Below are 20988 nucleotides of genomic sequence, written 5' to 3'. Positions count from 1 at the left end.
TGTGTGTGTGTGTGTGTGTGTGTGTGTGTGTGTGTGTGTGTGTGTGTGTGTGTGTGTGTGTGTGTGTGTGTGTGTGTGTGTGTGTGTGTCTTGTCATTGGCACCAGGACAAGGGGGTTAGTTACCTGTCCTGGTTTCCGTGGCAACCAGGTGTGACCTATTTACGCCAGGTGTGAGAAAAACACTCATGCAATCCCAAATTAGGTTAAAAATTGTGGGGTTTTTTCAGTGTCCGGAAGCAGCCTGGGTTTAAGTGTTTTATTTACATTTACAAAATTACTGTAAAAAATATGAGGTCATATAATAGACACATTTAATTTTCATTAGAAATAGTAAAAAAATATATTCAAGAGGGACCGGAAGGTGGAAAGAAGCTTGAATTGAAATGTGAAGACTCATTGTGCTGTGAACTAATAAGTCGACTGAGGTGCGCTAGTTATTTATACCAGGTAAAAGTAGTTAATAATGAAATGTTGAGGAGTTCGTGGTTCACACTCTGTTCGTTCCATGTGGCCAGTCTCCCGTGTCAAACATGTGCGACATCAGATAGTCCTCGTACTGCCCGTCTATCAGCTTGGCGGCGTTGTTGCGGGCGAACCAGCAGTCCACGCTCTGCGTCCCGCTGTAGATCCTCCGGCTCTTCTTCACCACCGGCACCGAGCGATCTTTCACCTTCAGGACCTGCGACGGCTTCACGTCTCCATCTGCAGGAAGCTCTGCCAGTCCGACCTCCTCGTACAGGAACTGACCTGAAGGGTGAAAGAGGGTTCAAGTTGTTTTAGTATCAGATTTTAACTGATAGAAGTCTTTAATTTCCTGCTGTGGATGCTTGTTCTCACTAAAATAAGAGAATTCTGCATTTCAGGTGGAGAAAATTCACTGATAAAGCCAAATTTCTGTAAGTAAATCCTTATCAGGGGAAATTTACTTGTGCAAAAATAACCAAATTCTTGTCTTTATCATTCTAGACTCAAACCTAAGACTCTTCTCAGTATTTGATATATCTACCTGCAAAATATCATTGAGCCAACAGCATTAGACTGTAGTTTCTTGATGCAGAGTTGCACATGATTTGTTACAGTGGCACCATTTAAACTGATGAGTAAAGTCTTTTCAGATGACATTCCAGGCTGTTTACACCATATAGTATGCAATTTTACAAACAACTTGCACATTCCAGCACACGGCAAATATTTCTTTTACTTTTAATTCCTTAAAATCTCTTTTATTTGCTGAGGATTTGACTTGTACTTCTTTTTCTTTATACCTTCTTTAATGCTATGCACCATCATACCACATCATATTCATGTATGTGACGACCTACTTAGCAGTATAACTGATCCTGCTTTCAGGGGATGCTTTTTTTGCTTTTATGTGAAATATTTCTGTGCTCAGAAACAGTCAGGGGTAATGGAACTTTTATTCTAAAAAAAAAAAAGGGTTATAATTTGGATATTTTCCCTTCTCAGAGGATGGTTCCTGATGATTTTGTTTCAGTCTTGATCTTTTGGTGAGCACAGATGTAAACCAAAATGTCCTCCTGTCATCATTGTTGATGACACAACATATTAGGAATGGCAAAAACATGGATTTCCTGGAAATTGAACCAATATTCAAGCGATTTAGTCATGCTCCAGATTGACCACTGCAGCCTCTCGTGGTTAGGAACAGCCCTTCAGTTACCATTATTGATGACTTGACATGTTAAAAATGGCAACTTTCCAGATTTCTTGAAAATGAGCAAATGTTTCAGTAATTCAGTCATGCACTTGAGTGGTTGCTGCAGCCTGCAGCTTTTGGTTTTTGGATTGCATTTTTTAATACACCCTGATACACCTACCCAACAGTCCGTGGCAGTTGTGCGACAGACCCTTGCTGTTCCCGATGTAGAAGCCCAGGTGGTCTCTCTGGTAGGGGGCTGGGTTCTTGTACTGGTGCAGAAGAATCACAAAGCTGATGTTCCCTCCAATCGTCACCGTCACGTTAGATTTTCCCACGATGGCCACCGACAGCTCGCCGCTGTCCACGGTCACGGTGGAGTGGCAGGGCAGGATCATGCGGTCGCGTCCGTCTAGGATGACCTTCTTAGGCGTCACCTCAATGTAGGCGCGTCGGGGTCGATCCACCACGATGGTGATGGAGCTGAAGTAGGTGCGCTGCTGCTTGTGGCTGCCAGGTGGAGCCGGAGCGCCGATTAGTTTACCGTTAACTGTCACACCTGAGGGGAGACGGCGTAGATGTTCCACCAGCAGCATAGATGACGAAGATCTTGATGAGAAATGAGAGTTTTGGTCCCTTACCAGAGTACTTGTGGTCAGAGACGAGACGGAGGACGTGTCCAGGCTCGCCATTGATGTTAAAACACACTGTTAGCTTACTGAGGGGGAACTCCACCACAAAGTGAGGGTCACCATCCGCTGAAGTAGTACAAGTACATTAGAGAGGGAAACGTAAAAATAAGCAGCGGAAATTTAACAAGTAGGCATTTAAAAACACAATCCACTTAGCAATTAAGCTGCTTAGTTTGACTTATTTCTTTAGAAATTCGGACAAAATGCAAGTGGCTGATTTAACAGGGCAATTTTATTTGATAAAATGAGGAGAAAAATAGATCTGCTGAAAAGAAAATTAGCTTTTTTTATGTGAGGCTTTAACACTGCTGCTGGCATGGTTTTATCAAAAGATGATTATTACTTTTACTGTACACAGTCATGTCTTTGACAATGTTTCTGTAAATCTGGGTCCATCCCATACCAAACCTATTGGGTTTTAAATTTTGTGCTACAAAAATAATAATTAAATAAATGTACTCATAATAAAAGGGTTTTTGTATTTTCAAATGTTGCCTTCAGTTGGCTGCCCAGTGCCGTAGCACGCTACAACCAGCACTGGACAACACATGCTAGTAGAAAAACTGTCATGCAGCAGTAATAACTTTTAAAACCTGTGCATTATGAATATTTTGTACGTTTAAAACTGTATTTTTTTTCTAAATTTACAATAACCTTGTGAAATATCATTTTCTACAGTTAGACTAATCTATACAATATCAACATTTCTATATATAGAATCATTTGTACGATATCAGCAGTAGTTAATGGTAAATTTCTTGCTTAATTTTCAATTTTTTGACTCATGTCCCTATATTTCTTCCCCCTTTTCTGCTGTAACACTTCAACTTTTTTCCTGCTGTGGGACTGATAATGGTTTATTTTATTTTGTTTTGTCGTAATTAGAGATAAAATGTACAGAAAAGGGGTAAGGGGTACATAAATTATTCAAATTTGAGATGACATTTTTCTTTTAAAAAGTGAGCAGATTTCAGTACATTTGGTTGGTATTCTGCTGTTTGCAAGTGAACTCACAGCTTTAGTATGAACAAATCCTGGCTACAGCTCTGCTATCCAGTGGTGCTTATTTAACTTTGAAGTAAACAGAAAACCTCAGGAAAATGCTTCAAATGAGGAGGGGGCAGGACTTTAGCTCAAGAAATGACAATGAAACTAGTTCATTTGGCACTATAAATCATCAAATCGAGCTAAATCTGTCAAAGAAAAAACTGATTGCGTAGCTGTGTTTATAGAAATGCTGTTTGGTTTTATATTGCTGTGTGTTAACCAGCTCAGTTTCTGTTCTACAGAGTCTCCTCAGGTTCATGAGAACCAGCTGAGATGAACAGAGCAGCAATGAGATGATAGAGCAACACTAATGACAGGGTCATTAGTCCTCACTAACTGCTTCTGATGGTTCCCACTCTTTAGTGTACCACTCGAACAAACATCCAGCTCCCAGCACCTCTTTTAGCTCCGTCCCATTAACCCACAGTACCTGCGCTTGTAAACACACGCTTGCATGTTTAAAGTGCCACGTAGTGCCGGTGTTGGTATTTCAATTAGACCCTTCTTTCCTGTTCTGTTCAGAGGAATCCCTAAACCTCTCGCTGCCCGTGTGATCACCGCTGACTGTCTGACGAAGGTCCAAATTACAGGCCGCCCACACAGAGAGTGTAGAGAGAGTCTACTGTACATTCCCCCTCTCCATTTACGCTCAGAGCATATAGAGTTCAAACGCTATCCAATGACACAAACAGGAGAAAACATTATGACTGTTTATATGAGAGAGAACATGTGGAGTCACCTGATGTTTTGGAGATGGTGATGGATTTCTTGGCGGGCCTCCTCTCAGCTTTACCTACAAGGAAAAGAATATTTATCTCCAATGATGAGCCACAACTTTTGTTTAATGCTTCATCTGAAAACCCTCCTTATAAGGATATCCGTGATATTAATTTAGTACCGTGTGTAAACCGAGGCAGTCTGCATATTCTCACCTTAAAGGATGGAAATGTGTCTCTGAAAAGTTTAAAGTTTGCAGCTTTGCAGAGGGTGATAGCATTAGTTTGCTCGGATTCACAACAGTTACAATAGATTTTAAGGGTGACCCCAGTAAAAAACATTAATAGGCAACTATTCACCACAGTAACTTGGGTACGGGTGGTGCAAAAATTTACAGGAATGTCCCCTATTTATCCTTTTAGCCTTCCAGTTTCTGTTACGTTAACTCTGAGTGCTTCGAGTACTGAAGGAGATGGACCCATGAAGGGTTCATTATGTTAGCCTACATGGTGAATTTTACATTGTTAAATTGAAAACATTAAAAACACTGCACTTGCTGTCTTCTTTAAGTTTACAAATAGTGTTGAGACTCACGCAGTAGTTTTTCAGGGAAAAAGTATGCACCCCAGATTAAGTACTTTAATCTCCCGAATAACTAGCCCTGAAAGAGGTTCTGAATGGACGGTTCTGCTGTGGAAACATGCATAAAGATGCTGTTCACCTGAAAACTTCCAGCAAGTTTTGCAGCGGAAAAACAGCTAACGACTAATGCTAAAAACACCTAAAGTGATATCTAAGAACTATGGAAACTTCTCAAAATGTCTTGGAAATACTCCTATTTTTGCCTCTATTTGTGAAAATGTCAAATACTGTAACTGCAAAAAGCTAAACATGCTAGCAGCAAATTGAAGGTAACCCTTTTGTCCCTTGCTAAGCTAGCATAACTGTTAGGAACAAATGGTTTTTTGCTTCATTGTATTTACTGAATGCTGGAAAAGTAAAAAATGAATTGTGTTCCCCCCCCCACATAATAGATAAGTTGGAAGAAATGCGAGGACAAAATAGCCAAAGCTGCCAAATAAGAGATAGTTTGTTCCATATGGCCACGTTTAAGTGATGCCATTTACTTATGATGTAGCATTTATAAGTCATGCTACTTGATAAAAGACTTCTGCAAAGGATGTAAGCTCCTCATCTCCTCGTTGTGCATACAAATAAGCATTAATAATCAGAATAATGAAAAGCATTTCTTCTACAATCCAAACTAGGTCACATGGCCTCACCTATTGTGTTCCTCAGAGATGAAGTCTGGCTGCTGAGCATCCTGTCGGGTTTCTGTGGTTTTCTATCATCTGGGTCACCTGGCAGCTCGTTGGCAGGTGAAGCAGCCTCCTCAGATGCTGGCAGGACAGTCGGCGCCGGTGCCATGGTGCCGTCAGCCAGGACCTCTGGCTTCTCCACCACCATGTTGGTGAGGGGAGTGAGGAAGTGGTAGGTCAGAGACAGATTGGTGGCCTGCTGGATGTGATGATCTCTCTCCTTGCTGGTTTGGCTGCGAAGCCTTGACCGAAGACCCTCCTTGACACTCAAGAAACCCCAAACACGTTCCACAAAGTCTTCAGCTATTGAACCCATAGCGGCCCCTATACCCTGTGCGACCCCTGAACCCACAGTTCTGGTTCCGGATGCCATCGCTGCTGTAGCTGCTTTTACATGTTTCTCAGTCTCGAGTTGTCGATGTCGAAGTGGAACGTCGGTCTCCAGGACGATGCTCTTGTCATTGTTGCTAGCGGTTACCTGGACGTGGAGGGATTCTGCACTTTGGTTCGTGAGTTTGCCGGCGATAACGATCTCAGAGCCGTTGAAGTAGTTGGTGAAGAGTTGCTGAGTGACGTACTGGACCGAGTCCTCTGTGTAGTTGATCCTTATGTCAGACAGTAGAGGGGTTCCTATCTCATCATAGAACCTAGACAGGAACACAAAGACATGTTGAGTTGCAGGTGGATAATTGGAATAAAGAAATATAACATTCACTTTGAGCACCAAAATAAGGTTTTTCTTCTGACCAATAGATATCCACTTGTAGTATTATGCTAATTTTGCCGTTTATTCCATAAGCACTGACGTGTAAAATCCAGTCTTGAACGATCAGACTATAAAGGGTTGTGCTTTTGATGAGGATTAAATCTTGACTTTTTGCACTGTTTTGTTTGCATACAAGTGTCCTGCAGCAACACCCACTCAGTTTAATTGATAATGATACAATTTTTAAACAGTTCTTTTTATGCAATGTCATTGATCAAAAATCAGTTAGAAAATAAATCAAAAGAAATACAGTGGCTGTTTTTCAAGTGCTAGTCTAGCCATATTTAACCATTTATACTTCATGCTAATTGCAAAATCAGCTTGTTCTTATTAGCTGCTCTACCTCAAGAATGTCGTCCCATGTAAACTTCAGCTTGTTTTCTACACATGAAGAAGCCATTAACTGCTACAGAAGTCTCTGTCATTGCGGTCTTTTCCTAGTTAAACCCCCACAATCCTTTCGGCCACACAAACACCAGAAGCCACCTCGCCTATCCACAGCAATCAAAATTCATATACAACACAACCATCACAAACTACCAATTCACTAAATTGGATTTAAAGATTAGCATTCCAATAGTTCTTTGTGATTGCCAACACAGAAGAGCCCATAGTCTGAGCCACGGCCTCCTCTGGTTGCTACAAAGTTAAACACAACACACAAGCTACAATATTTCATCTCGATTACTACTAACCAGGCAGTAAATTTACATGAACTTATTTTTTGTTGCTCATTCATCGGACCAATCACAAACATGTTCAGCACCTAGTCTTAGTTCTTTGAGGCAGAAAAAGAAAGATGCTGTTGTACATTTCATCAAAAGTCTTGTTTATCCAAAGAAACCACCTTTCCGGCCATAAACCTGCTTGTCTAACCCCTTAAGCTACTGTCACCCCACTTAGGAGTTTGTGCACGCATTCATAGGTGAGTGTGCATAAAAGCTGAACCCGTGCACGTCTGTCCCGTCCTTGTTGTCACACGGCGGTAAACCTCCTCACTTCTTAACCAGCGTGTTTGTTCAAGCAGGACAGCCGCTATTATCTTGAGAATCTATCTGTTAACCCCACGTACATACTCAGACGCATGGTTTCACAACACACACACATTCCTGCTCGGCTGAACAAACAGCTCGTGTGTCCGAGTGCGGAAGGGAGAAGGTGGGCGAAGGGCTGTGTTTAACGTATAGGAGGAAAAAAAGGTCTGAGGGAGAAAGAGAGTAGCTGTTGTAGTCTGTGGCTGTCACATGTTGGAGCTGATTAAAGAGGACTGTTGTCAGCACCGTCACATTTTCAGTCTTCGTTCCCGTATAGGTTGATGAGAGATGGGAGGACATGTCAGAGGGGGAGAAGGGAGGAAATAAGGAGAGCTAATTGCCTAATAAGAAGCAGATTATACGTATATGAAGGGCACAGGGCAGCGACTGCCAGTTTAAAGTTCTAATAAATTACATATTCGTATGAACTATTCTTTTCTCAGTCTTTATTTTTACCTTCCACTGTTCTGTGTTTTGTCAAATAATAAGAAGTGATTCCTAAGAATTGCATTGCAGAAACAGGAGAGCATGCACCAAATGTGGAGACAAAGAAGAAAAGGAGAATTTTGTGTGTAATTTTTGAAAGCTAAATATATGCAACTTTCCCATATGTTAATTTGAAGGTCAGATCTTTAAGTTAACAGTTACCTTGCTATGCGGATTTCTCAATACTAAAGCTTATAGATCACCTGCATCAGAAAAGAGTCTTCCGGGCCAGGTTTCACAAAGACAGGTTTCTACTATGGTTACTCAAATGAACAGACAATGTTTAGACAGATGTCTCAATTCATCCACTGCACAAAGTCACCTATGTCTTTACTGTCAAATGTAGGACTAGTTGGCCTAAAATTCTGGGTAAATGAAGTCTTTTCAAGCTAAACTGCCTGATTGCTCTGAAAATGTTCAGTCTAACTATACAGTCCAGTCCAAAATGTGTTTCTGAAACACCACTGGTTTTAGCACAGATACAGGAAAAGTGAAATATACTTTTCCATTGTTTCCATGGCCACAAACAGGTGACATGGTCATCCATTCTTGGATCATTTTCAGTCAGTTATAGAAAACTTTTACTCTCACGTCATAGATCAGTTTCATATTTCACAAAACTGTAGACAATGTGCAGATCAAATTTTAAAACCAGTTTCTGTCCATTTTCAACTAAATTTAGACCTGCATACTTATACTGGCTTAAATTTATACTTTGTTGTGAGTGTCAAGCCAGATTTCAGACCAATTTCTCAACAACCTCCATGTTCTACTTTCAAACCAGTCTTGATGATAGGTGAATGTCTCAGTTAGTATACTTTCTCACAAATGTCAAGCTGCATTTCAAAACAGTTTGGTTCACACCTATTTTAGGCCACACATAGATTTTCAAACCACTCTTCAGTCATTTTTTTTTCTTTAGATCTCATTAAGATAAAGTTTTCAAACTATTTTTGACTAATTTCAGACCAGTTATAGTATATTTTCTAATAAATGTCAAGACAGATTTCAGACCAATTTCACACCTGTTTCAGACCACAGTGTCAAGCCAGTTAAACTCCCATTTTCAGGCAAGATTTAGATCAATTTAACACCAGCTTCAGAACATTTACAAACCACTTTTAGAGAGAAACGCTTTCTCTCATCTAAATTAGCACTATTAGCCCATCCGCTGTAAATACTAAATAAGGCCAGTGAAGGTCATCAAGAAACTGGGATAATGATGAGTCCCCTTTTCTGGTATTCTTTTTACTAATGCAGGATGGCTGCCATATTTAGTCTACAAAACATCTACAAAATGTACAGATTTGGGAAACACAGATTATAAACTAAAGGTTTAAATGTTTCATCATGAGGAAAGGATAGTTGGTGACATATCGACTGAATTTACAAGAAGCAGCGCGGAAACAAATTCATACCCTTTGAGCATCGCACTGGCGTCGGCCTCCTCGTTGATGCGTCTCATCATCCCACAGTTGTCCAGAGCCATGCGCTCCAGCAGCCGGTAGTCCACATCATTACCAATCCCAATCGTGAAGATGCAGAACTTCTCCTGCACGGCAGAGCGAGTGTTTCCCAGGATGGCCGTGGACTGGATCTCCCCGACAGTAGGCCGCCCGTCAGTCAGGAAAATAATGAGTGAGACGCTGTTAGGGCTGGCATCAGGACCCTGGAGGTAATCACGGAGCAAAGAGGAGCCGGTCTGGATGGCACCGTTGATGTTTGTTCCTGCAATGGATGGACGTCAGTGGAGATTGTAAGTCATTGGAAAAAGTCAAGATTGTGGAAATACAGTGACTAAGTCTAACTTTAAACTTTTTATTGCCCTGACGTAAAATGAAAGCTTGTTAAACAAAAGATATTTCCATCTTGAACCAGCAAACTGAGTGTTATGAGTTTTTCAAGGTGACTTTTCTGCACAGATCTTCACATTATCAAAATTTATATCAGAAAATCTTTATTTACCATCTTGGAAGGTCCTTTGGGAGTCATAAATACAACACTGACATAAATGCATGTTGCACAAGAGGCAATTCAAGATCTTATATGCTTCAATCTGAAGAAGAAACTATATTTACAATGATGTCTCACCTCCCGTAGGGATCAACAAGTAGATAAACTTCTTGGCGTCTCTGATATTGTTGGGAGTCACTGGCACCAGGCTATTGGGCTGCCAGACTTTGATCCTGTTGGAGAAGCTGATGAAGTTGAAGCGATCTCCGGGTCGTAGATCCCTCAGAATGGTGAACAGAGCATCTTTAGTCTGAGAGAGAGTCGCATATAAAGGGGATTCATTGACTGTACAATATTACATGCAACAGATCCAAATATAAAAAAAGAGTGAGCCTGTTTCGTTTTGTGGAGAGGCTTGATTGATGTACTTCAGTGTCAAAGGTGGCAGCATATCAAGAGATTTTGAAGTAGAATTGAGCACAGTGCTGGAACTGTTCAAAAGAATATGGTAAAAAAAAAGAAAAATCAAAAGCCTTTATCCATGCTGTTGCCTTTGTGCAGAATTTTTAAATATCCTGGCCTTTCATTTCCATTTTACACAATATGAACAATAAAACTGCTGTTCTCTTTCAGGTCAGGCATTAAATGGAACTTCCAGTGCTTAATTTAAAAACACCTCGAAAAGAGCTAAAACAAAATGTGAAATATAAATCAGAAACACTTATAAATTAGGAATATGAAATGACAGTTAAACTCCAAGTCACAATTAGCAATCTGGATAAAAGGCAGGCTAAATAGGTGAGTTTTAAGTTTTGTTTTTAAGATATTCACACTCTGTCCCTCTCATGTATGTCTTAATTTTACAATATATATATGACAGCATCTAATTGATATGTCTTTATGGTGTTCCTCATCTTTTTTGAATCAAACTCTTGCTGGTATTAAGATAAATATTCCAACTCAAGAAGCCATTTCTGTTGTTTGTTTTATGTTTTGAATTTGAATACTTTGAATGTCACTTCAAGCGACCATGCCATTAATTATTCTTAACTTTAAGCCTTAATACAATTTGAATAGATGAGATATATAGAAATTCACCCACCATACAGTTTGTATAAATGAAGAAATTCGCTATAGAGACCAAAATAGTTTTTTGTACTTGCCTGTAATCATGTAAATTTACACTGTAAAGTTGAGCATTTTAACATGGGGGGTCTATGGGTGCAGGCATCTTCAAGTGGCTACTTTAGGAACTGCATTGTTTTTAATCTTTGGGCTGGCTGAATTTATCAGCCTCACTTCATCTTGACATGGGTTTATGATGCTGTCTGCTATAATTGGTGCTATTTTTCTACTTTTGTTTGCGTTAGGTAAAAGCAAATTGAGCATGGTTATGGTGCCCAAGAGTTGGAATCAAGCATCTTCCAGTCAAATTGTTTTTGTATTTTTGCCCTGCTCTGATATGAGTCATTTCATATTTAATATATCTTAATACCTGATACCATTTTCCTAGATAACGCACATTTCAAATTTGTAGATTAGCACCTAGTTGCACCACCAAATGAAGTGTCTGAATTAATACAGTTCGTAATGGGGCACCATGACAAAGTCCTCTGTGAGGCTTAATAACCCTCAGCGAGTGCACATGTATTAAACGATGTCAGGATTTATTAAGACATTCCTATGTAACCAGTAGCTTATGTAATGGCCAATTGCAACCTGTATTGTGTCTGTGGTTTTGCCAACAAGATCAAGACACAACTGGGGAATTATTGATTGACATTGCTGCACATATTAAGTGAATTATTCAAATTTCCAACACATTTGTGACAGTGGACATAAACAAAGGATGTAGCTTGGGTTCATGCCAACACTCATCATTTCAAAATTGCTCTGGTCAGCCTCTAGACCAATGCTTAGAAGCAAACGTACCATCAGTCAACACCCACCAGATACCATCCCTTGAATAGTCGCTGATATTGAAAACTCGCAAGCTATTTCCTCTGAATATATCTTTTCTTTGCATCTTGGAAGGAAAAAAAGGTTTGTTTAGGTGCAAAAGAAAACCTGCCTTGTTTTCTGCCCTGTTTTCATAAAGCATCTGTCGGCGTATTCTGCGGGTTTTGAATGGGCTCAAAAGGCCGCTGTCAAAATAAAACTATTATGTAACTGATACAGACAGAAATTCATCAGCAAATTAATAATTGACAGAGAAAAAAGAGCCCTTTCTTCCGTGGAAATTATGTAAGATTGTCTTTCTGTCAGCTCAGAGACCGAGCATGTTGTCATAAAATGTTCTCCACATGCAAACTTCAATTAGTTAGCAATGAAGCGTGACCCGACATTTTTAATTCTACCAATTTTCACAAACAATTTCCAGCGCTGGTCGAAATTTGACATTTCAGCACAAAGACAGAGTGTGTAGACTTCAAGACTTCTTCGTAATTTTCTGTCTTGGAAGTTTCCTAATCTCTGCAGATGTGCCTCCCTGAGCGTGGGTGAGGTATATAATTTGCTGCTGGTGGGGTTTATAGAAGTCCATATGGGCTGTATACAGCAGAGGTCAGAACCACTCTGACCTACACTGAAACCCTCTATTGTGAAGCCACATCAAAACACACTTGTTGTTCTGTTCGTGCAGCCCACTGGGGACTGCCAATGGGTGGGGGGTTAGATCAAGGGGTCGAGGGTGCTGTTGTCTAAAACGTTCCATTACCCAATAGACCCTGACCTTCCTCCCTCACAGCTCGGCCTTGTCCTGTGTGTTTCCACTTTTCTTTCTCTCCAAAAATCTGTTTTTCAGTTTCTCCGCTCGCTTTCTGTTTCTATACTCTGGCGGCAGCTGCAAAGATCACCTCTGAGTCTGGACTGAGGGGATTATCAGGCCGTTGCAGATGCAGGAAAAAGGTCTGATATTGATATTCCAGTGTGGGTGTGAGGAGGTGGAGTGTCCCATTTCCTATCCACAGCAGCTATTGAAATTGAAGTTAAAAAAAAAAAAACGGGGGGAAATTGGTTTGCATTGGAAGCTAGACTGTCAGAAAATACACCAGATTTCCTCCGACTCTCCTGTGAAAAAGAGTTGAGAGGGAGTTCATATCTGGTGCTTCTGCTTCCAGGTGGAACTTTTCTGCATGAAGTGAAGCTTTAATGTGAAAACACAGCAGATAATCAGAGTAAATCCTAAAGGTTTTTGTTGCACCAGATGAGTGTTTCTCCGTCTGGCTCAGATTCAACTCCTGATCAGACACAGCAGTAGCAAAAATACTTCTCACTGGTTGCAGGAAGATGAACATTAAGTGACAAAATGAAATTATATGGAGCTACACCTATGATTTTGTATCATCAGTATAACACCTAATACAGTTAAATTAGTAAGTTTGTTTTTGCAAATTTAATCACATTTACTGTCAGTATTTCCTACTAAGAATACAATCTTTAAACCAAATAGTAAAAGTTCGCTCAGAACTCCATCCACTGATGAAGATCATGAGATGCAGTCAAAAGCTCTTAAAAAAAACAGCAAGTGGACTTTTGTTGAGAATAAACTTCAATGCTTAACATCTCATTTATCATCAGTTACTAACTGAAGAGTCTGATGTTTGACAGATTTAATGATAAAGATGATGCCCAATTCACTTTCTGCTTGCTTGTTTTTCCTCTGCTGTTGTTTTTCTTGACATTAGTATTTAACTGATTAGTTTCCTGGTCGATTATTGGATCCAATATTCCAAATTTATCCAATCATTAATACTGGTATTTTTGTATATTAACGTCTAATAATATAATATATAAACTCTGCAACTTCTCTCTGTCCGTAGTGACTCTGTGGTGTCTAACAACATCCACCCTAACTTTATGTGACTGGTTCCATATCCCAAGCAGCAGCTCATCATCAGTGGGTGCACGTTGAAAAGTTCTCTGTTATTTAACCGTATTGAAAACCAGAATAAACAAAGGCATTTTAACAAAGTTTTTTGACAGACTTTGTGATATTCTAAATCTTGACACCATTTTTTCTACATTTATGTCAGTTTCAAACTTCTTTATATAATCTACAATTAGCTTTACCACGAGTAGTAAAGTGCTCGTGGTATTTTGCCTCCTTAACCCATAATTAACACCACTGTGTTCACCACCTGAGGGTCTGATTTACAACGTGGCTGAGCGACGACTGGAAGTACGTAGGTCTGTATTTTGGGCTTCTGCAGGAAGGAAAAAAACTATCCTGCATATAATTTTCTAGCTAGAAACTTTGCAATATATGAAATAAAGTGCAATTGATCAAAGTAGTTGTGTAACTTGTACATTAGAACACAGAACATGAGTAACTAAGTAAAGTATTTATTAATAAAGTAAGTTTAGTTGGTGCAAATGACAGACAAGAACTAGCATTTAATTTCTAGACTTGCATTAAATTGCTAATGTTATAGTTTGTGTTTCTTAACTTTTAATTTTAAATTAAGTGTGCAGTCTTTATTTGTTCTACTCAACTTACCACTCATCATTGGTTAATTACTTCTTTTTATAAAATGTCAGAAAAGTGTGAAAGATGTGGGTCAGATAATATTCACATTTAAGAAGCTGTAATCTTAGAATTTTGACTCCTTTTTCCTTAAAAAGCAAAACAAAAATTAAACCGATTGACTGCCAAATAGTTGCTGGTTAATTTAATGGTTGGCCACTAATTGATTAATCGCTGCAGTTCCACATGGTAACATATTGAATAGAGTATTAAAGGCTGCCGTGGGAGATGTGCATTAATTGAAAAGCTGTACAGAAACCTTAAGCCTGTTGATTCCAGTTGTTTTTTTTATTTCCACCAGGTATTTTGACTTTACCTGCTTGATCTTGGTCCCCAACATGGAGGCGCTGGTGTCGATCACAAACACCACGTTCTTGGGTACCACAGGGAGATCTTTGGGGGCGAAGTAGTGGACAAAATGTCCGTTTAAAACCTGAGAAATGAAAAAGAAAAACCCTTTACAGAAAAACACCAGCAGCCTGACAGATTGTTTGCAGTTGTAGCTCTGAAGACAGACACCAGAGTTTGGCAGCAGAGGGACGCCGGTGGCAGGAATCCAGAGAAGTGAATGACTAACAGGTGGGTGGAGGAGAGTGGAGCTGGATGGGAAACTTGCCCGTCTAAACTATTTTCACAGAGACCTTTACTTTATCCGAACCTTCGCTCACATCTGCGTTTCCTCTCTTTTAATTCTTGTCCAGACTCACCTGGATGTCTCCGATGCCCATGTCTCTCTGGACATCGTAGCGGATCACGAAGTCTCCCAGGTTGCCGTTGGTGGTGATCTTGGCCTGCTGGACGATGTTGGGGCTGAAGGTGATCTTGCAGACATTCTTTTCGTTTTTGATCATAGTGGTGATGGGAAGCTCCGGCTTGGCTGGAGAACAAAAGCAGGAAGTGTGTTTTTGCTTAAGTCCGATCAAGAAACAAAGCCTTGGAATAAATAAAGTGGCTGTGACTTAAAAGATGGGTGTAAATTGATGATAATCTCTGCATATTTTACAGAGAAATATGATTTTTTTAACATGAGGATAAGGATGATTATTCTCTTAATTCAGTGTCTGTGGAGAGTACTTTATGATTTTAAGAATTAATAAAGGGGTTAGCGTGGTGCTAATGGTGCCATTTTGGTTCTGCAGCATGGCAGTGACCCCACACATAAAGTCAGAATCAGAAACCGTTTCCAGAAATAAGAAAAAAGAAGGATCAAGGCCTCATTTTGGCATTAATGGAGACAATGTGGATTTACATGAAGAGACAGAAGCAGAAGGTTTTTTTTCTGGTCAATGCACTTTCTATGAAGCTAATTTGCAAATATACACTAATAACTTCATTATTTTCAACTAAATTCTAACTTTTGTGCCTCAAACTTTCATCCAGCTCTACATATCTACCGACCTGGCGTCTTGGATCCGGTGCCAGTGCTGCCGGCGGTGTTGCTTTTGCCGTTTCTCAGCGGCAGCACCTCCAGGTCGGTGATGGGCGAGTGGTCGACGATGGTGACGTCCAGACTGAGCCGGCTGACCAGCTGAAGCGGTCTCAGGCTGGTCACGTGTTCGTAGCGTCCCAGCCGGCGCTGCAGCAGCTCCTCATAGGTCAACAGGAACACGGCCCTGTTCCGACCAGGTATGTTGGCCGCCATCCTGAACACCTCCACCTCCGGCTCTGGACTGGTGAAAACAAACCGATGATACAAGATGACATTTGGCAGTCAGTGTTTTCCAAATATTGTGTGATTTACCTGTTATAATGCCAAAATATGAATATTTTCCAAGCCCTATCATGACGTTTTAGGTTTTCTAACAGGCAGCCATTGATTTCCTTTCTTTTGTGTTGGATACTGAAGGAATAAGTATAATGGGCACAACAAATTTTTTTGACACCACACAGCTGAATTACTTTCTCCATATGAATGCAGTTATATACAGAGAAGTGACAAGTTAAAGGAAAAACCAACATAAAGTGCCTTTTTGAAGTGTTGGGCTACTTTGTGTCGCCAGAACAACTTCATTGCACCTTAAGTCTCAAGAACTTTACTGGAAGGACAGAGGACCATTTTCCCAAAATATATTCCCTCATCAACAACTTTGCATTGATTTTTAGTGACCGTTCCCTCTAATGGGACAAACCACTAAAATACCCCCCAAAACCACCAAATCCACTAACTTTGGGGCGGTATTGGCTTCAGTTTTCCTTTAATTTGCCGCTCTTCTGTGTATTTGGTAGGTGTCTCAAAATTAAGCTAACTGCACATTTTGTAAGGTTATAGCTTCTCTAAAATTTCCTAATTTCAAGATATTTGTTTGTGGGGAAATTGGACGGTGAAAATCTGCGCAGTTTCGGTGTCACTTTTAACCCTTCAGAATCCTTGAGCTGGATTTCACATTATTGTTACCATGTGGTTTAAAGCTGTCAAATTCTGCACAGAGAAGCTATAAAATCACACATGTAAACTCAGTTGATACTAGTAGTTTTATAGAGGGTTTTAAGGCACTTATTTTTCTTGCGTTTTTGTATTTTTCTAAACAGCTACCACTTATTTTATATAGCGCCATTCCCAAGATTTTTGCCTTAGCAACTGTATCTAGCAGCTTTTCTGTGCATGTCAAGATGCAGTTTCTTAATCTAAAGCTTTAAAATTGCCGGACTGACTGAAAAATGAAGGCTGGTTAATTGAAACCGATCAAGCAGCTGTAAATAGAACATTTAAAAAGGGGAAAAGGGCAGAAATGCTGGTTAAATCCTGAAAGGTGGAGCGCTGTAGGAGGAGCAGTGAAGTGACCAGTCCAAGTGGTGATATCATAAATATTACGGCTTCTGTCTAATCTCACATGCATTACTTCCTTCCTCCTCTGCTCGGTGACCAGTGGAGTCTATGAATCACTAAATCGCATTTAATTAAATGTCACATTTCGTCTGACAGCTGGAAACGGCATGATGTCACTTCTTCCACTCGTCTGGTCGCAGATTTCTGTTTTTTTGTGACAGTTTTTGCTGGTTGGTCGTGCAGCCTGTGTGCTCTGTGGTCGCCCTGAAGAGGTTTTAAATGTGAAACTATTTGTACAATAAGACATTAGTGCTGCTGTGGTTTGAGATGGTAAACCAGAGAAAAGGCCACACATATTGAAACACGCACTCACTCTGCTTTTTCTTACCTTGCATCACCTTCCTGTTTGTTCTTGGGTTTGCCATTCTCCTGTTTGACCCTCTTCTGCTTCGGCCTGACCTCGCTCTGGTAGACTCGCCCTCCAATGATCCTGGTTCAGGGGGTCAAAGGTCGAGGATTAGAGCGGCACTCGCATTCAGCTCATGCTATTGTCGCAGCTCCACTCGCTTTTCTCGCACAAAAGGCCAGAATTTGTCCTGTTTACGGGTACCGGTGCTGCACATGAATGAACCCGTCAGCCTGTGGTCGTGTTAACAGCAGTATAAAAGTTGTCTCCTCGCTAATGTCGCCATAGCAACTGAAGCATCATAAATCTTGTCGGCCACTAAATCCAGTATTTTCAGTCATAAAATACCTTCAAAAACAATTAAATCTGAATAGAACGACCACTTTCTGAGAGCAAACCGGAACAAAGAGTGGCATTGAGGAGATTTATGCTTGGTTTTTTTTTAGTTCTGAAGTGGCATCTCAAGGAATTGTTGCATTTATGACTTAATCTCTGCTTTCCATTTCCATGTTTGCGTACTAAACAACTACAACTTTTTGCTAAAGAACTTACTGATAGCCTTTACCATTGCTTACATCTACAAGAATTTGAATGAGAATCTCCATAGAAACCCATTTAAATAGTGACTGGTTCACAACCTGTGGGTAGAGGCCCTTCTAGCGACCCACAAGATGAATCTGAAGGGTCACAGTATGATTTAATAAGAAGAACCAAAGAAATATTCAGATTTTCCTGTATTTTTTGACCGTTTTCTTGTGAAATACTGATTTTTTTTCACCCCTCCTGTTTCTTAAAATTGCTCAAAAATCCCAGAAGGCACAATTAATGTTTGAGTAACTGATCCACTGTAAAATATCGTAAAAGAATGGAGTTGAATCAACTTAGCTTTGCTATAGTTTACTAATATAAATAGACAAATTTTCATTTCTGAGAAAAATCTCTTTAAAAAGTTGAGATCCAGTGATAGAAAAGTGGTGTGTTTACTGTCAAGTCAACATACTGTGTTCACTTTTTCTGTCAGTTTTATGGTTGCCCTTCAGTGGGTCCAGATTGTTTTTGCAGCCCATAATAAAACTCTTCACTGCACCCTGCATTATTTAGAAATGGCGTTTTCACTGAGCTTAAAAGAAAGCAGTTCTTCTTAACTAAGCTTCAATTTTTGCAGCTGCTGTGTGAAATCCCAGCTTTTATCTAAATTCTGTTCTCATTAAATCATTATAACTTTAGGATCCGCTATCAGCGAGTTATTGTCCACGTTCTAGTGACCCGTGTGGTTCTTACATGGTGAAGTTGGAGACGTAGGCGTCAGCGGGGATCTGAAACTGGAAGACGCCTTCAGTGGCCGCCGTGTGCCGGTTGATCATGGCGCAGTACACCGCGGTGAAGGCGTAGCGGGAGATGATGGTGGTTTTGATGGAGAGTTCTTGGATGTGAGGTTTGGTCTCCTGCAAAAGAAAACGTTCAAGAACAAACCTGCAGAAACACCTAAGTATAACCTGGATTAGCGTCGCTGGTGCGTAATTTGGCATGATTTTACGCATCGCTTTCGTGCGCATTGCCAATTCTTCATTTTTATTGTCAGCACAGATAGCTCATTACAGTGAAAGCTGGATTTCCCCGCAGTCACAATAACAAAACATTCAGAAGAATGTGTTCCCAGGAGCCTCCATCCAGAACATTACAGATACTCTGGCACATCCGCGCGCTTGGCGGCTCTCTTGCGCGTCACGCCCAAAAGCGCACCACTTCAATGACAAAATCCACTTCTAAACAACTAAAATTAGGTCATGCATTCCGGGCCAATATTCAAGATATAAAATTCATTATTAATCAGATGTTTTCTTTATGCCAGGAAGGTCAGTTCACCAAAAGCTATAACAGATACTCACACCATAAACTTAAAAACTCGGAGAGGAAAAATGATCCATCCACTGTGCCAAATGATCAGATCTGGACATGAAGTGATGAAAAGACCTCACTTCTTATCTGTGTTTCAAATAAACCTCCTAAAATTGTGATTTTTCTTTGTTTTTCATTAAAATTAGACTTCGTATGTACAAGTTCTTGCTCTCCAACCTAACTAAAATGCGTAAAGACGCAAAAGCTCTGCAGTAAATCGGAATATTTGTATTGTCTTACCTTAGATAAAATAGTTTTCAGCTGCCGGGGGACCCTGCGGGGCGCCTGCAGACACAAACGTGATCAGAAACAAAACACCAAAAATGCACAAAATTGAATCTAAGAATCTCTTACAATGTCTAAATTAAAGTCTTTCAAGTCCAAGTCGACTTCATCCTCAAACTGGGATTCCTCCAGTTGTCCCAGTACACTCAGGCTGACGCAGAGCAGCAGAGTCCACAGCAGCATCTTTCTCTTCGTCTCCATTAAATCTCATTAAAAAGATGTTTGGGACATTATTTCCAGTGCACAGTTTCTCCCAGTCCCAGTCTGAATCTGCGTCCAGATCAGACTGAAGGACTCAGAGTGGGACTCTGCGTGGAGCAGAAGAACCCGCCCTCCGACCTACCGGAGGAGAGATGCGGCGTTTCAGTGCTGCTGCTGCATTCAGTGACAGTCGGAGTTTTTATGAGCAAAGCATCGTCCAAAAACTTTTCACCTGGTGGAGACACAACTTTAAGGAATTCATGTATTTGATTCTGAAATTTTCATGGTGAAGCTGGCTTATTTTCTTCACTAGTTTCTATTTTTTTTTCATTTTGGCACCAAACAAGTCACATGAAAATTTAAAAGAACATAAAATTCCAGTAATGACACGTGTCATTTCCACTGTATGTGGTCGACTAAAACTCCATAAATCTAGTAGGAACTGAAATGGAACAAAATGATGGGAAAGAAATACTGATTGTTGTATTGGACTCTTGTTCAGTGCCAGTAAATTCACTGAATTAAAAAAAAAAAAAAAATTCGCATGTTGACTGTAAAAAATCAACACAAGCAAAAACAGGCCAATGCTGTAGGTATTGTCCTCATCAAAAATACATTTTTTTTATTTAGAAACAATGATTTGTTCTGTTATGTTTGACTGCAGAATTGCACTTTCTTTAAACTGTATTTGAATCAGTAAAATAAATTTTAAAAAATATCAGTAGCAATATGTTGATACATTTTGTTCTAATAGAAATTCTTTTTTTCCACAGTGCGTGACCATAAAATCACTGTCTTAAATCAGCTAAAAAATACTGATTTTTATAAAAAAAATTATGTCATTAAGGATTTTAAAATGATAAATATTTTTTTAGTGTGATAGTTCAGATTTTACTTGAACTATTAATGGATTCAATTTTAGAAAAGTGACCTGTTTTTTCACACCACCACTGTAAAATTGCACTATTTTTAACACATTTAAATCAGCAAAAATATAATCATTTTTTATAATAAATAGCAAAGTCTCATAAAATAAATTCTTACTTTACATTTTACCAGTTAACAAACTGTAAATAATGTTCACAACAAAAATGCATAATTTTACAAATAAGTCATTCCTAATAACGCAGGGTCCTAAAATTCAGCTTTTTTCTGCGTTTAAATCAGCTGAAAAATCTCCTTATTTTACATCTGTGTCACCTCTGATAGTTTCATTGGCAGTGGTGATGAAGA

General features: G+C 39.8%; 1 protein-coding gene across 1 annotated transcript; it reads right to left on the bottom strand.

Moving 5' to 3' along the window:
- Positions 1–243: 243 nt before the first annotated feature.
- On the bottom strand, positions 244–19950 carry itih5 (inter-alpha-trypsin inhibitor heavy chain 5). The gene is made up of 14 exons (XM_051950959.1): positions 19624–19950; positions 19510–19554; positions 18652–18815; positions 17353–17454; positions 15596–15867; positions 14905–15074; positions 14514–14630; positions 9811–9982; positions 9138–9447; positions 5398–6080; positions 4137–4190; positions 2300–2416; positions 1840–2217; positions 244–748 (listed from the first exon to the last, which is right to left on the bottom strand). The coding sequence occupies exons 1-14, from the start codon at positions 19753–19755 to the stop codon at positions 489–491; spliced, it is 2976 nt and encodes a 991-aa protein (XP_051806919.1). The 5' UTR covers positions 19756–19950; the 3' UTR covers positions 244–488.
- Positions 19951–20988: the final 1038 nt, after the last annotated feature.

The sequence above is a fragment of the Acanthochromis polyacanthus genome, chromosome 1 (genome assembly GCF_021347895.1).
Source record: "Acanthochromis polyacanthus isolate Apoly-LR-REF ecotype Palm Island chromosome 1, KAUST_Apoly_ChrSc, whole genome shotgun sequence".
Taxonomy (NCBI): Eukaryota; Metazoa; Chordata; class Actinopteri; family Pomacentridae; genus Acanthochromis; species Acanthochromis polyacanthus.
The sequence above is the reverse complement of the archived record's forward strand: the minus strand, read 5'-3'. Positions and strand labels throughout refer to the sequence as shown.

Coding starts and splice junctions, on each gene's coding strand:
- itih5 (XM_051950959.1), bottom strand. CDS start 19,755: ATGGAGACGAAGAGAAAGATGCTGCTGTGGACTCTGCTGCTCTGCGTC. Junction 17,455..18,651: donor TACGTCTCCAACTTCACCAT/GTAAGAACCACA, acceptor CCCCTGAACCAG/GATCATTGGAGGGCGAGTCT. Junction 6,081..9,137: donor GCCAGTGCGATGCTCAAAGG/GTATGAATTTGT, acceptor GTTCCTGTCTAG/GTTCTATGATGAGATAGGAA.